General features: G+C 38.9%; 2 protein-coding genes across 4 annotated transcripts in view; one reads left to right on the top strand and one right to left on the bottom strand.

Annotated features, from left to right (window-relative positions):
- The window catches only part of RPP38 (ribonuclease P/MRP subunit p38), a 32,621-nt gene that overhangs the window by 10,536 nt on the left and 8,793 nt on the right, over positions 1 to 13,292 (bottom strand). Inside the window, exon 5 of one of the 2 annotated variants that reach the window (XR_013344924.1) lies at positions 1,270 to 1,479. Coding sequence is in view for 1 of the 2 variants with exons in the window: in XM_077808155.1 (XP_077664281.1) it covers positions 6,630 to 6,697 (68 nt within the window). In the remaining variant the exon portion in view is untranslated. Of the gene's footprint in view, positions 1 to 1,269; positions 1,480 to 6,301; positions 6,698 to 13,292 lie in introns of those variants that run through there. The other variant, XM_077808155.1, reaches the window with a different exon arrangement.
- Positions 1 to 13,292, top strand: part of NMT2 (N-myristoyltransferase 2) — a 51,544-nt gene that overhangs the window by 37,176 nt on the left and 1,076 nt on the right. Inside the window, exons 8-11 of one of the 2 annotated variants that reach the window (XM_077808149.1) lie at positions 615 to 723; positions 3,571 to 3,741; positions 5,673 to 5,840; positions 13,090 to 13,227. In XM_077808149.1, the coding sequence (XP_077664275.1) occupies positions 615 to 723; positions 3,571 to 3,741; positions 5,673 to 5,840; positions 13,090 to 13,227 (586 nt within the window). Of the gene's footprint in view, positions 1 to 614; positions 724 to 3,570; positions 3,742 to 5,672; positions 5,841 to 6,843; positions 7,124 to 13,089; positions 13,228 to 13,292 lie in introns of those variants that run through there. The other variant, XM_077808148.1, reaches the window with a different exon arrangement.

Here is a 13,292-nt window from a genome sequence, read left to right as displayed (position 1 = left end):
GGGTTGGCTCAGCCCTTAATTCTTCTGGTAGATAACCGAGCTCTGTGCAGTTCTCTGAATCTTTGGATTAAATATTAAATGCTGAAATCTTGTTTGCAGTTTATGGACATCAGAAATACCATGAGTCTTTTTCGGGGGAAGAGTAGGTATAGGTTTTTCTATCCCTCACCATAATTTTCCCTCCTTTAATGCTGGGTATCCAAGGATGTTCTATCACAGAGACAGCTGGCAGGAGAAGGCTGTCCCAAAAAACTATTTACACAGACAAGCAGAGGGTCTTGTCCACATAGCAAAATGAGTGTTGTGAAGACAGCCAAGGCTATGACAAGGGTGAAGTACAGTTGCCTTGATTACTAATCTAAATATTAAAAATGTGTGTGGGTACAAACTATGATAGCCAACCATATCATAGTCAGTAACAAATTTAAAAGGTGTAGTGTCAACATTTTATTGGCCTGTTTAGCTACTGCTCAAGCCCCCTATAGATAGCAGTACAGGATTGCTCCTTAGATGCAATTATTTAATTTTGGGAGGCAGGATTGAATGAAATATTTATAAAACATATATTATTAAAATTAGTAATTATATTAACGTATTTTAAATTGTATTTCCAGGTATTGGCATCGATCACTGAACCCCAGAAAATTGGTAGAGGTGAAATTTTCACATTTGAGTAGAAATATGACTTTACAAAGAACAATGAAGCTCTACAGACTTCCCGATGTAAGCAATGTATCTGCCTAGAGAACCCTCGCAGTTATTGTGAGGCCCAAAATACCCTTCCATCTGTCTCTGACAAGGCAAGCTTTTCATTTTGGAAGGAAAGCATTTACATGATGTAAAAACATATTTGTTGGTTGGGAAGGGGATTACAAGAGTGTAGATGAGTTTATTTAGAAATACCAGAGACCTTAAAAAATTCACAAAACTCCCCAAGTAAACTTCAACTCAATCCCATTCAACCACAAACTGAAGAGACACACTTTTTACAATTGTATTCAGTTAATTTTTTATCCAATTAATGTATCATTTTTAATGGAGTAGGAAATTCACAGTTTATGACCTTTCTTACAAAGAAGGCATCCTAAAATGTTGATAAGGCAATGCCGAGAAGCATTTTAACCCAGTTTGCCAGAGAACGTTTTCTCCATACGGTGACCTGCTTCAGCAAATTGTAGCTCAGGAAATGCTATGTACTGTGCATGTCTTTTATTCAGATAAAAATCTGCCCCCCCTTCCCTCCCTTCAAGTTTTTCCATAATGACTTACCTGCCTTTGGACAGCTATGTCCGCTATCGTTGTTTGGTCTGATGTCTCAGATGCTCGTTATCTTTATAGCTTCAACACCATATTAGATGCTCCCCTGCACAGCACAGTCCATTGTTTGTGTCTCAGTACGGAATGCTATCCGTGTGACCCACTTCCCATGCTGCACACACATGCTCTCTCACTTGTATACTGTGCAGTAGTTGGCAGAGCCTAAAATGAATAACTAAATTAATTTAGTTTTTAGGCCCAAAGAACTAAGTCTACCTTTAATCAAATTTGAAATAATTTTTAGATCCTAAAAACTAGTAGATAATTCAGATATAGGGTTATGTTCTGTCTCATAGAGCCAATACAGGAAAAGAAAATTTGCCATCTCTACCTAGTACGATTTAAAGCACAAGGTTCATAAATGAACTGGGTTTATTAGAAAATATACAACTCTTATTCTAACCAATCTTTGCTAATTCATAAGTTACAGACTACAGTAGAAGAAAAATAAAGTATGGGGAAGGGGAAAATAAGCCCCAGAAACACACCTAGGAAGAGAGTAGGACTTGTATGCAGCACTGTACACAATAACTTCTGAGTAAAATTTCCAAAGCACCTAAGTGACAGAAGCACTTAGGAGCCTATGTCTCTCAGAAAGTCAAGAGACCTTAAGATCCTTGTACCTAAAGGTGTATGTCTATGCTGTAATTGGACATCTGATTGCAGCTCAGATAGGCCTAGCACTAGCTTTAATCTAACTAGTGCAGCTAAAATGAGCGATGAAGATGAGGTGGTGGCCTGGACCTCAGCATAGTTAGCAACACAACTCTTGAAAATTCTTGCTGTCTACTCTGAAGATCTATTTGAAATCATATAAGAATATTGTGATTATATTAACAAAATGTTACTCTGAACAAAGCTTCTTGGGTACTTTTCACTTTCCAAGTATATAGTTACTTAATAGGGGACTTTTAAGACAAATTTAACTGAGGAAAAAGTATACCAAAAGGAACGTATCTTGCCAACCTGTTGTTGTTTCAGACATTTGTTTTCATACATTCTTCTGCCTGATCCTGCCAGGAGATCAAAATCCTGGGCTAGAGCTGCTGCTTGACCTGGGATACGCTCAGAGCAGCTTGATTGGGGTAGGAGGCAAGTGGCTTTAAGCCAGAAATTGTTCCCTAGTCCTGGAGTTGGCTGTGTACTGGACTGTTCCCCAGCATGTCCAAACTGCCTCAGGCTATTCTGGCAGCTCAGGATTTCTGGGACTTAAGGATGCCCCAGCCAGGCTTCCTTCCCCCCAGCCACACTCCCTATATGGGCAGCTGCACTAGTTCTACACCACCCAGTGATCCATCTTCCACAAGGGGCATCCTCAGGGATCCGGTAAGCTAGTTTTCTGACTACTTTGCTTGAATTGGGCAAAGCTGTCAGAACCAGCCTGAAAATTGGGGACCCCTGTATTTGACCTTGCCACATTACCATGAAAATGACTAACATGTTAAACAAATTCATTATATGACTTCATTGAATGGTGAAGCAGATAAGCTCTGAAAGAGAATGAACCTTTGTTTAATGAAGAAATATACTGGATAATCAACAAAAATTTGCTGGAGAAAATAAGATTCAGTTGCTTTCCACATATCTAAACGTTAATTACAATATATTAGAAATATTTTTTCTCCATTGTATAAAGTCCCTCTGTAAAATATGTTATTTTCTAAAATATATTTAGCTTAGTAATTCCAGGGTGGCCTTAATTTATATGAGAGGGGCTTTCTCATGAGTAGAAAAATGGTTATGTCTGCATAGAAAATTTAGACAACAAGCTAGTTTGGAGGGGTAAAAGTAGCTGGAAATTTTCATGTTAAATATTTGCTGACCAAATATAAACACACACGAGAAAATGATTTTTACTTGGTATCCAACATATTTTTGTCTTCTGGTCAGTTTCTGATGATCAGGGTTTTTTCTGGGCCCTAAGTAATTTAGAAGAAAAGAAATGATCAAATTAAAAAAGGAACACACAATGTTTGAAGTCTAGGCTACAGGCAACAGTGTCTGATTCCCTGGAGAAATGAAGTAGTATTAGTATGTAAAGCTTGAAGTGCCCCAGACTGTCTCAGTAATTAGAAGGTAGGAAATATTGATTGAAGGCAGTTTGTAAAGTGGCATAATGAATTATAATGCTAGAGTAAAGTAGGCTAATAATGAATATTCTATGGAGTGTACTTTGTAACCTACTTTCACATATTTTGTAAATAAATTCTTCCTTTCAACATCTTTTTTTTTTTTTCTTTTTGTTATAACAAGGCCACAAAGACTTTAGGTTTGAGACCAATGGAACAAAAAGACATTAAAGCAGTGCAAGAACTGATCAACAGTTACTTGAAGCAATTTAATCTTGCTCCTGTAATGGATGAAGAAGAGGTAGCCCACTGGTTCCTGCCTCAGGATCATATTATTGACACCTTTGTAGTTGAGGTAAAAACATTGGTTAACAATGTAAATAAGATGTATGTAAATTCCACCCTTGCCTCCCCAGTAATATTACACAAGTAATTCAGTGTAAGGCTATATTGACATTAGGGTTTTGATGGCATCAAGATAATTACCATGAGAAGCAAGAGGGCTTTCTAGTGCACTCAGAGCCATGATCTATACTTAATCTTGCATTGTAGCATTTGTGGAGCTTGACATAGTTTCTCCATTTTGCTCTTTATATTAAACAGAGAACAGTAAACATTATTGTACATTCTAATATTCTAATCGCATGATAAGAAAACACTTATTTTTGGAGTCTGTATGGACTGCAGTGGTAATGTAACAAGTTGATTAAATAAGAATTCTAAAACTCTGAAAGTGATGACCATCTGGGAGGCACTCTACATTTTTAAAAATCTTGTTTGCTTTTCACCACCCCTTTTTGGAAGAAAACAATTTGATTACAAGTATTAATATTTGAATCTGCTTTTCCAGAAAGAAAGGAGCTGCTAAAATGACTGACATGAGGAAATGAGAATCTGATTGGGGTCTGATGTCATTCCTTCAGATGTCAAATAGGAACTCCATAGCAGGCCAGCACAAAATTTAAATCCCGCTTAACTGGTTTCAGGTGCACCTATTTATGTGGAGAGTCCCAGTATTGGATAAACCTGCTTCAAATGTAATCTGATACTCAATTTAATAGTTTAAGTTCACACCTCTTGGTGCTATTATTTGTGGGTAAAATTTTAAAAATGACCCATGTAGCTTAGGAACCTACATTCCATTGAAAGCTGCTAGTCACTATATTAAATTTGTTTGCTCGTGCTTAGAAATCCTTTTAGGATGAAAGAAACTACAGAAAAGTTAGATTGCAATTACTTTAAGAAGGCTGCCTTCACACCACAAATGGCCAAAGGCTTTGTTTTGTTTTCAGTTCAAAATGCTGGTACTAAAGACCATAGCAAAATGAAAGGGGAGACCTTAATAAAGCTCATAATCCCTGAATTAACATTTCTAGCATCCTTAATGGTGAACGTGCAGAGTCATTGGAGGTGTTTTCTTAAGGTCCATAATTAATTCACCTCTGTGATACAGAGCTCAGCAGAGACATCCTCATATTTGATATTTGAACTTTACATCAGAGGTCCTTAAAAAAGACATCCCCCTTATCACACTTCAAGTGCCCTTTTGAGCTACTCTGGTGCAATTTGGTATACTCATTCAACGTGAATCACTAGAGCTGATCTAAATATGCTACATATTTTCCACAAAAAAATTGCTGTCAAAAAGCAAAAAAATTCCTTTTTCAAAGAACTGGAAAAATGTTGAGTAAAAAAGACTGAGGGGGGACTGATAAGTCTTCAGATATGTTAAGGGCTGTTACAAAAGAAGACAGTGATCAGTTGTTCAGAGGAAGGTAGGACAAGAAGTAATTGTCTTTACAGCAGGTAATATTTAGATGAGATATTAGAAAAACTTTCTAACTACAAGGGTAGTTCAGTACTGGAACAGATTACCAAGGGAGGTTGTGGAATCCCCATCATTGAAGGTTTTTAAGAACAGGTTAGACAAAAACCTGCAAGGGAAGATCAAGGCCTACTTGGTCGGTCCTGCCTTAGTATGGGGGGGATGGACTAGATGACCTCTCAAGGTCCCCTCCAGCCCTGCCTTTCTGTTTATGAAATTAAGATGTTCCGAGGGCATCAATTCTGTGCATCTGATTATAACCAAGATTTTAACCATTTTTGAAGTTGTGATGAATGCGCTGTATAGAGACCAGTGCTGATAGCCATGCCCACTTGAAGGGTAGGCTTCTGGCAGCTAGTATTTGTAATTTCCCAAAATATCTGCTGCTCAGGGAGGTGGCTAAAACTGTAGCTAATTAATTACAAGTTGATTCTTCATTCAATGACTTTTTTCTTCCCCAGAGTTCAAATGGCATTTTAACTGATTTCCTGAGTTTCTACACATTACCTTCAACAGTTATGCATCATCCTGTACATAAAAGCCTCAAAGCTGCCTATTCCTTCTACAATATTCATACAGAGACTCCTCTCTTGGATCTAATGAATGATGCACTCATTATAGCTAAATTGGTAAGTAACTTACTTTCTCTGTCTACTTTTCTCAGAAAAGTAGGGTAATTAAAAAAAAAATGAAAGGAAGTATTTAATGTGTAACATTCCATTTTCTCTTACTTTTAAAAGGGATTTTTAAGGCACTTGCAGAACTTAAAAAAATCTATACTAGCTTTTCTCTTCACTTTGAACAGCACTAGAGAAAAAGGAAAAAATTCCCATAAGCCTGCACTATTTTTACAAAATGTATTTTGAATAGTGCTGTTGATTAATCACAGTTAACTCATGTGATAAACTCAAAAAAATTAATCGCGATAAATTGCACTGTTAAACAATAGAATACCAATTTAAATTTATTAAATATTTTTGACGCTTTTCTACATTTTCAAATATATTGATTTCAGTTACAACACAGAATATGTGTACAGTGCTCACTTTATATTATTTTTATTACAAATATTTGCACTGTAAAAATGATAACAAAAGAAGTAGTATTTTTCAATTCACCTCATAGAAGTACCATAATGCAATCTCTTTGTCATGAAAGTGCAACTTACAAATTTTTTTTGTTACATAACTGCACTCAAAAACAAAACAATGTAAAACTTTAGCGTCTACAAGTTCAACTTTAGAGCCTACAAGCCCACTACTTCTTGTTCAGCCAGTCGCTAAGAGAAACAAGTTTGTTTATATTTATGGGACATAAGGCTGCCCATTTCTTAATTACAATGTCACCTGAAAGCAAGAACAGGCATTCGCATGGCACTGTTGTAGCTGGCGTCGCAAGATATTTACGTGCCAGATGTTCTAAAGAGTCATCTGCCTCTTCATGCTTCGGCCATTGTTCCCGAGGACATGCTTCCGTGTAGATGACGCTGGTTAAAAAAATAATGCATTAATTAAATTTGTAACTAAACTCCTTGGGGGAGAATTCTGGGTCTCCTGTTTACCTGCATTCTGCCATATATTTCATGTTATAGCAGTCTCTGATGATGACCCAGCACATGTTGTTTGTTTTAAGAACACTGTCACTGCAAATTTGACAAAATGCAAAGAAGATACCAATGTGAAATTTCTAAAGATAGCTACAGCACTCGACCCAAGATTTAAGAATCTGAAGTGCCTTCCAAAATCTGAGAGGGACGAGGTGTGGAGCATGCTTTCAGACATCTTAAAAGAGCAACACTCTGATGTGGAAACTACAGAACCAGTACCACTAAAAAAGAAAATCAGTCTTCTGCTCGTGGCATCTGACTCAGATGATGAAAATTAACATGCATTGGTGCGCACTGCGTTGGATCATTATTGAGCAGAACCCATCATCAGCATGGATGCATGTCCTCTGGAATGGTGGTTGAAGCATCGAGGGACATTTGGATCTTCAGTGCATCTGGCATGTAAATGTCTTGTGATACCAGCTACAACAGTGCCATGTGAATGCCTGTTCTAACTTTCAGGTGACATTGTAACAAGAAGCAGGCAGCATTATCTTCTGAAAACGTAAACAAACTTGTTTGTCTGAGCTATTGGCTGAACAAGAAGTAGGACTCATTGGACTTTTAGGCTCTAAAGTTTTACATTGTTTTATTTTTGAATGCAGGGGTTTTTTGGTACATAATTCTACATTTGTAAGTTCAACTTTCATGATAAAGAGATTACACTGCAGTATTTGTATTAGGTGAATTGAAAAATACTATTTTTGTTTTTTTTTACAGTGCAAATATTTGGAATTAAAAAAAATATATAAAACTGCGTGCTGTACACTTTGCATTCTGTGTTTGTAATTGAAATCAATATATTTGAAAATGTAAGAAACATCCAAAATATTTAAATAAGTGGTATTCTATTATTGTTTAGCAGTGCAATTAATCGCACGATTAATCACAATTAATTTTTTTAATCACGCTATTCATCACGATTAATCACTGTTAATTTTTACATCACTTGACAGCACTAATTTTGAACAATATTCTGTTATCAGTAAGTTCAAAGCAAGTGGTTTATTACCCTGTTTGGTAATGTGATAACTGAAACCCACAGTTTTGAGTGTTGCTAAAGCCATGCAAAGCATCTGGAGCAGTGGTAGGCAACCTGCGGCCTGTCAGGATAATCCACTGGAGGGCTGCCAGTCAGTTTGTTTACATTTGCATGGCCATCCGCAGCTCCCAGTGGCCGCGGTTAGCCGTTCCCGGCCAGTGGAACCTGTGGGAAGCGGCAGCCAGCATGTCCCTGCGGCCTGTGCCGCTTCCCGCATCTCCCATTGTCCAGGAACAGCAAACCACAGCCATTGGGAGCTGCGGGCTGCGTGGAAATGTAAACAAACTGTCTGGCGGCCCGCCAGTGGATTATCCTGACAGGCTGCGAGTGGGCCGCAGGTTGCCCACCACTGATCTGGAGCATACTAGTGAAAATCTGGCCCTTAGTATCCAAATTAACAGTAAGCACTGGATATTCAATGTTAGATGAGTGTATAGTATAATTAAAATGGTGACTCATTGATGGGCTTGGACAACTTATCAAGGTTTGCAGAAATAATTTAGTTTGGATTTGTTTAGTAAAATGGAAGGGTTTATTTTGTGTTGGGAATTAGTTGAAATTACAGCTAGTAATTAACTGTTTTTGCCTTTTAAAGCTACAAAAGTGGTATTGTATATGGAAGCAAAGAAAAGATATGAAGTGTTTAAATAATGTATTTTCAAATTCTAATTTTTAAACACACTTTCTCACACAGAGAGAAAAACATTAATGACGCAGTTTGGGAAAATGGAGGGGAAGCCATTACAAATGAAGGGTTCAGAAGTAAATTTAACATATTCTCATGGGTTCAATGCCATCTAGCACTAAAAGTAGTAGACACCGTGCATTACCCTTGTAAAATGTTTGTACGTGATTGATATAGATGTATCTGGTGATATAGACCTACAGAATCAATACTCACATACTTACTTTCATTTTTAAAAAGGTGAACAATTCAGAAGTAATATAGAGTACAAATCAGCTCTGTGAACTGAAAGCAATGTGTAGTATTTTTGCTCTTCTTCCATGCATGAAGTTTTAAGACTATAACAAAATAAGGTTGGCTAAGGTGAAAAGTGAAATGGAAATTTAACAACTTATATATATACCTTTTCAAAGAACAGATGGTCTGGTTTTAATTAGTGCCCTGTTCAAATTGCTGACAGCAAAAGAAAGGGGGGAAAAGCTGTAGATAAGTATTGAGCACTGTATAATATGTTCCTTTGTAGAGACTGATGATAAACTTCCTTGAAACATGCAAATATTTCTTTCTGCTGAGAAGCCAGTGGCACATTTAATGAACAAAGTGGGTAAACTTGCTTTAGTTTTATAAATTATACTCATTCAGAAAAACACTTAGTACCTTCTTAAAATAGAATGTTATATAGATTTATATGCAAGTGGAGTACCTTTATTTACTTGAAGCTAAGACAGAGGTCTCCAGTAGTATGTACAGTTACTTAATATTTTACATTGTGTATATAAATCAGAAACAACTCACAAAGACAGATTTATGGTAACAGAAGGACTAACTATGTATCATGATCATTCTAATATTTTTTAATCATATGAGGTATTGTACCTTGATCATGGTCCTGATGGATTTCTTAAACTAAACAGGATTGGGCTGGGTTGGAACTTGAATGGGAGATACCCATCAGATGCAGGAAGTAGTGTTTATGATCCAAGTCAATACTGTACGTCCCAGCATGGTGTTCAGGGGCCAGCATGCTACTGGAGGTTCAGGGTCAGATTTTCAAAAGTATTTAAGCACGTGGGGATTCAGGTAGGTGCCTAATGTGACTTTCAAAAGCATCTAGGTGTCCAGATCCCATTGAAAGTTGATTCCCGGGCAATTTTGAAAATCCCACTAGGTGTCTATCTGCATCTTTAGGTGCCTAAATACCTTTACAAATCTGGTCCCCAGTGTTTTAGATGAAGGGGGAGAGAGGGAATGTAAAATATCAGCTAATCACGAGCTAATTACAACAAAAATCACTCTTAAATAAAAGGAAAACAGGAAGCTGTCCTTTTGTCGGTAATTTGTGGTACAGGAAGTGCAACTCTTTATTAAATGGCATGAGACTTTCAAAATTGTAAGTTCAGTGTTCATTTAACAGTGGTTTTAATATGAATTGTTCTAAATACATATATTCATGTAGACCAGGAGCTTCAAACTTGGATGTGTAAAGTTAAATACCTAAATCTATGTTTAAGCAAGTGGCCAGACTTTTTCAGAGGTACAGAGCACTTTTCAGCTTCTATTGAAGTCAGTGGCTTAAATCAACAAAAATATACTGGACTATACATAATTCTAATAAAAATGGAATAAATATTCAAGAATGAAGAATTACAAGTTGCTACATGTGTGTATCTAAAATTATAAAAAAAATTCTATATCTTGTGAAATGATGTGATAATTAGATTACAGTGTAGGGTGTAGCGTTAAGGTTGTATGTGCAGATTTAACTTCGTCATTTCCTGACTTTTGAGAGCTTAACTGTGCAGCTTTACTGTTCTTTTCTCTTAGTTCTGATGAAATTTCTGCAGGAGAAAGGCTCTGTGCTGCTAATTTTGAAGTAGTTCAGCTTTTACTTTCCCTGATGCAGAGGCCTTGCCTCTTTTTTTGTGTACTTCCTGTACATTTTTTCATAGCACATCTAACTTAGACATGTATGCATGGCAAGAACTTCTTTAGTAGCCTAACGTAGTGAGAAGTCTGTGCAAAATGTACATATGGTATGTGTCTGTGTGGTTTTTTTTTTTAAAGGGGCAGTAGCTTGGTCAAAACAAAAATATTTTCACCAAAATATTTAAAGGTACTTATTATGGCAGAAGTCTATTTGCATGCCAAATTTCAGCTTTATGCTTCCTGCTATTCCAGCATTAATCTGTTTTGTTTTTTTAATCACTTTCTTTATAATGGGGAAATGGGTTTTTTTTGGGGGGGGGGGGGCTTCAGTCTCTTCTTGCTCAAACAGTTGAACATTGTTGCTGCTGTTACTAATAAGTTGTATTACAGTTGCGCCTAATGGTGTGCTCCACTCACACAGAGGGGAGCCCCAGTGAATTCAGTGGAGCATGACAAAAGTGCAGCAAGTGTGTGACAAACTGGAATATCAGAGCCTAATTCAAGACAACGGCTCCTAGGCACTACAGTAATACAAATAATAATAATGAGTCAGTTTAACGAAGAGTGGAAAGGAATTGGGTGGATGGGGATGTGAAAAGGCCAGTTTACAGTAGAAACTCAAGAGTACTCAGTTTCTGTGGCATCTTGATGGTAAAGAGACTTCTGTAATGGCAATGGATTTGGGGGAGGGAGGGAGGAGACAGTTGGCAGAGGGCAAGTGAGCAAGAGAGGCGCACATGCAATGAAGACATAGACGGAGATCAAATTCTTGCATCACTTTTAGGAAGGGACCAAACTTGAACAAATTAAATCCTGAAAATATAAAAAATATAAATGACTGAAAACAGGTTAGGATTGATGTGTTTATGCAGCCTCAATTATAGCAGCTAGTACTGTGCGTGCTCAAATGCAGTTTAATGTAGACTAAAAACTAAGATCAATCTTGACTATTGTGCAAAGAAACAAACCTATAACATTGAAACTGCATTAGGATTATTTTGATGTTTTACCCCGGAATGTCACCTGACAGTGTCCTACCTCCTAGAGCAGTGGTTCTCACCCCGTGGGCCACTTGAAGACCAATCAGCACACAGCTGCGGCCCATGTTGTGACATTCTCAGGGCTCTAACTATGGCAGGAGCATATGCCCCAGGCACAGGCCAGCAGGGGGGTGCAAAAATGGGGCAGCACAGGATCAGGCCTAGCAGCATCAGCAGGAAACCAGGGTGCTGAGTGCCCCTCCCCCCACCCCACCCTGACCCCATGGGTCCAGTGACCCTGGCTGGAGCCGGCTCCCTGGCACTAGGACTGCAGGCGGGCAGGGCAAGCTGCATGGCTAAGCTATGTGTAACCAAGGTAGGAGACCAGTGAGCAAGGGAAGTGGGGTTCTGGGGGCTAGGGCCCTAGGGAGGGGGTGCAGGGGGCTGGGGCGTGGGAAGGCGGGTCCAGCCAGTGTATGGGGGACAGACTGTAGGTGTGTGGACTGGTGGCAGTCCCTGGGTTGAGGGCTGGGAGAAGATACTGGTGGGGGAGTCTCTGGGTGGAGGACTGGATGCTGGAGGGGGCAGTCCCTGCGGTGCTGTTCTGCCCTGGACCAGGCACCCTGTCTCTGCAGGGCAGGCATGTGTGCCAGACCAGTGTTGGGGGGGGGTGCTGGATGCTGGGGGGACAGTTCCAGGAGGGTTGAGTGATGGGGGTATTCCCTGGGTGGTGGGGCTGGGTGCCTGGAGGACAGTCCCTGGCTGGGGTGAGCACCCCACACCGGGCAGGGCTCCACAGCCATGCTCTCCAGGCACCAAGCCCAGCCACACCGCCAGCAGCAGCGTGTCATGTTATGCCACCCCTCCAATAAATTAATGGTAAGTTAATGTTTTGACTTATTTTGCTAATTTAAAATGCTCTTGGTAGACATTTGCCAGTATTGAAATGAAAGGTGCTAAATTGATTTGAATTGTATTGCTGTCATATAACAAATACTAAATCTTTTTTTTTTTGGTAGCTGTATTGCAGCAGTTCTCAAACTCTGGGTCGGGACCCCAAAGTGGGTCACGACCCTGTTTTAATGGGGTCACCAGGGCTGGTGTTAAACTTGCTGGGTCCTGGGGCTGAAGCCAAAGCCTGAGCTTTGGCTTCCATTAAGCTTCAGCTTCCATTTAGCTTCACACCCACACAGGGCAGCAGGGTTTATGCTGTGGCCCCCCTGCCCAGGGCAGCAGGGCTTGAGGGGGGCTCAGGCGTCTGTCCCCCAGCTGGGGTCGTGTAGTAATTTTTGTTGTCAGAAGGGGGTCTCGATGCAAAGAAGTTTGAGAATCCCTGTTGTGGATGGGGCCCACGTAACACAGAGAGAGCTATATGCGGCCCATAGTGGTAAATAGGTTAAGAACCACTGTTCTAGAGATATAACCTTCAGTCTAAATTCCTCTGTGTGATATGCAGACAGAATTACATCCTATTGGAAAAATCTTCTATTCTGCATGCATATCAGAATGCAGGATCAGATCTAATGTCTATTTAGTGAAAATTGTTAGACTCTTGGACACATTTATACCCATTATGTGTATATATAAAGTATCATTTGAAAATCAAAATAAAATTTCAAAAACGTTTTGATATTTCCAGAAAGGATTTGATGTGTTCAATGCACTAGACTTGATGGAAAACAAAACATTCCTGGAAAAACTCAAGTTTGGGATAGGAGATGGGAACTTGCAGTATTATTTGTACAACTGGCGGTGTCCTGGTATGGAATCCGAAAAGGTAAGAGAAAAAAGAGCTTCTGTGCACACTTAACAATAAAAATAAATTAACTTGATGTCGAAACA

This window comes from Eretmochelys imbricata, chromosome 2, assembly GCF_965152235.1.
Source record: "Eretmochelys imbricata isolate rEreImb1 chromosome 2, rEreImb1.hap1, whole genome shotgun sequence".
NCBI lineage: Eukaryota > Metazoa > Chordata > Testudines > Cheloniidae > Eretmochelys > Eretmochelys imbricata.
This window is presented reverse-complemented; position numbering and strand designations above follow the sequence as displayed.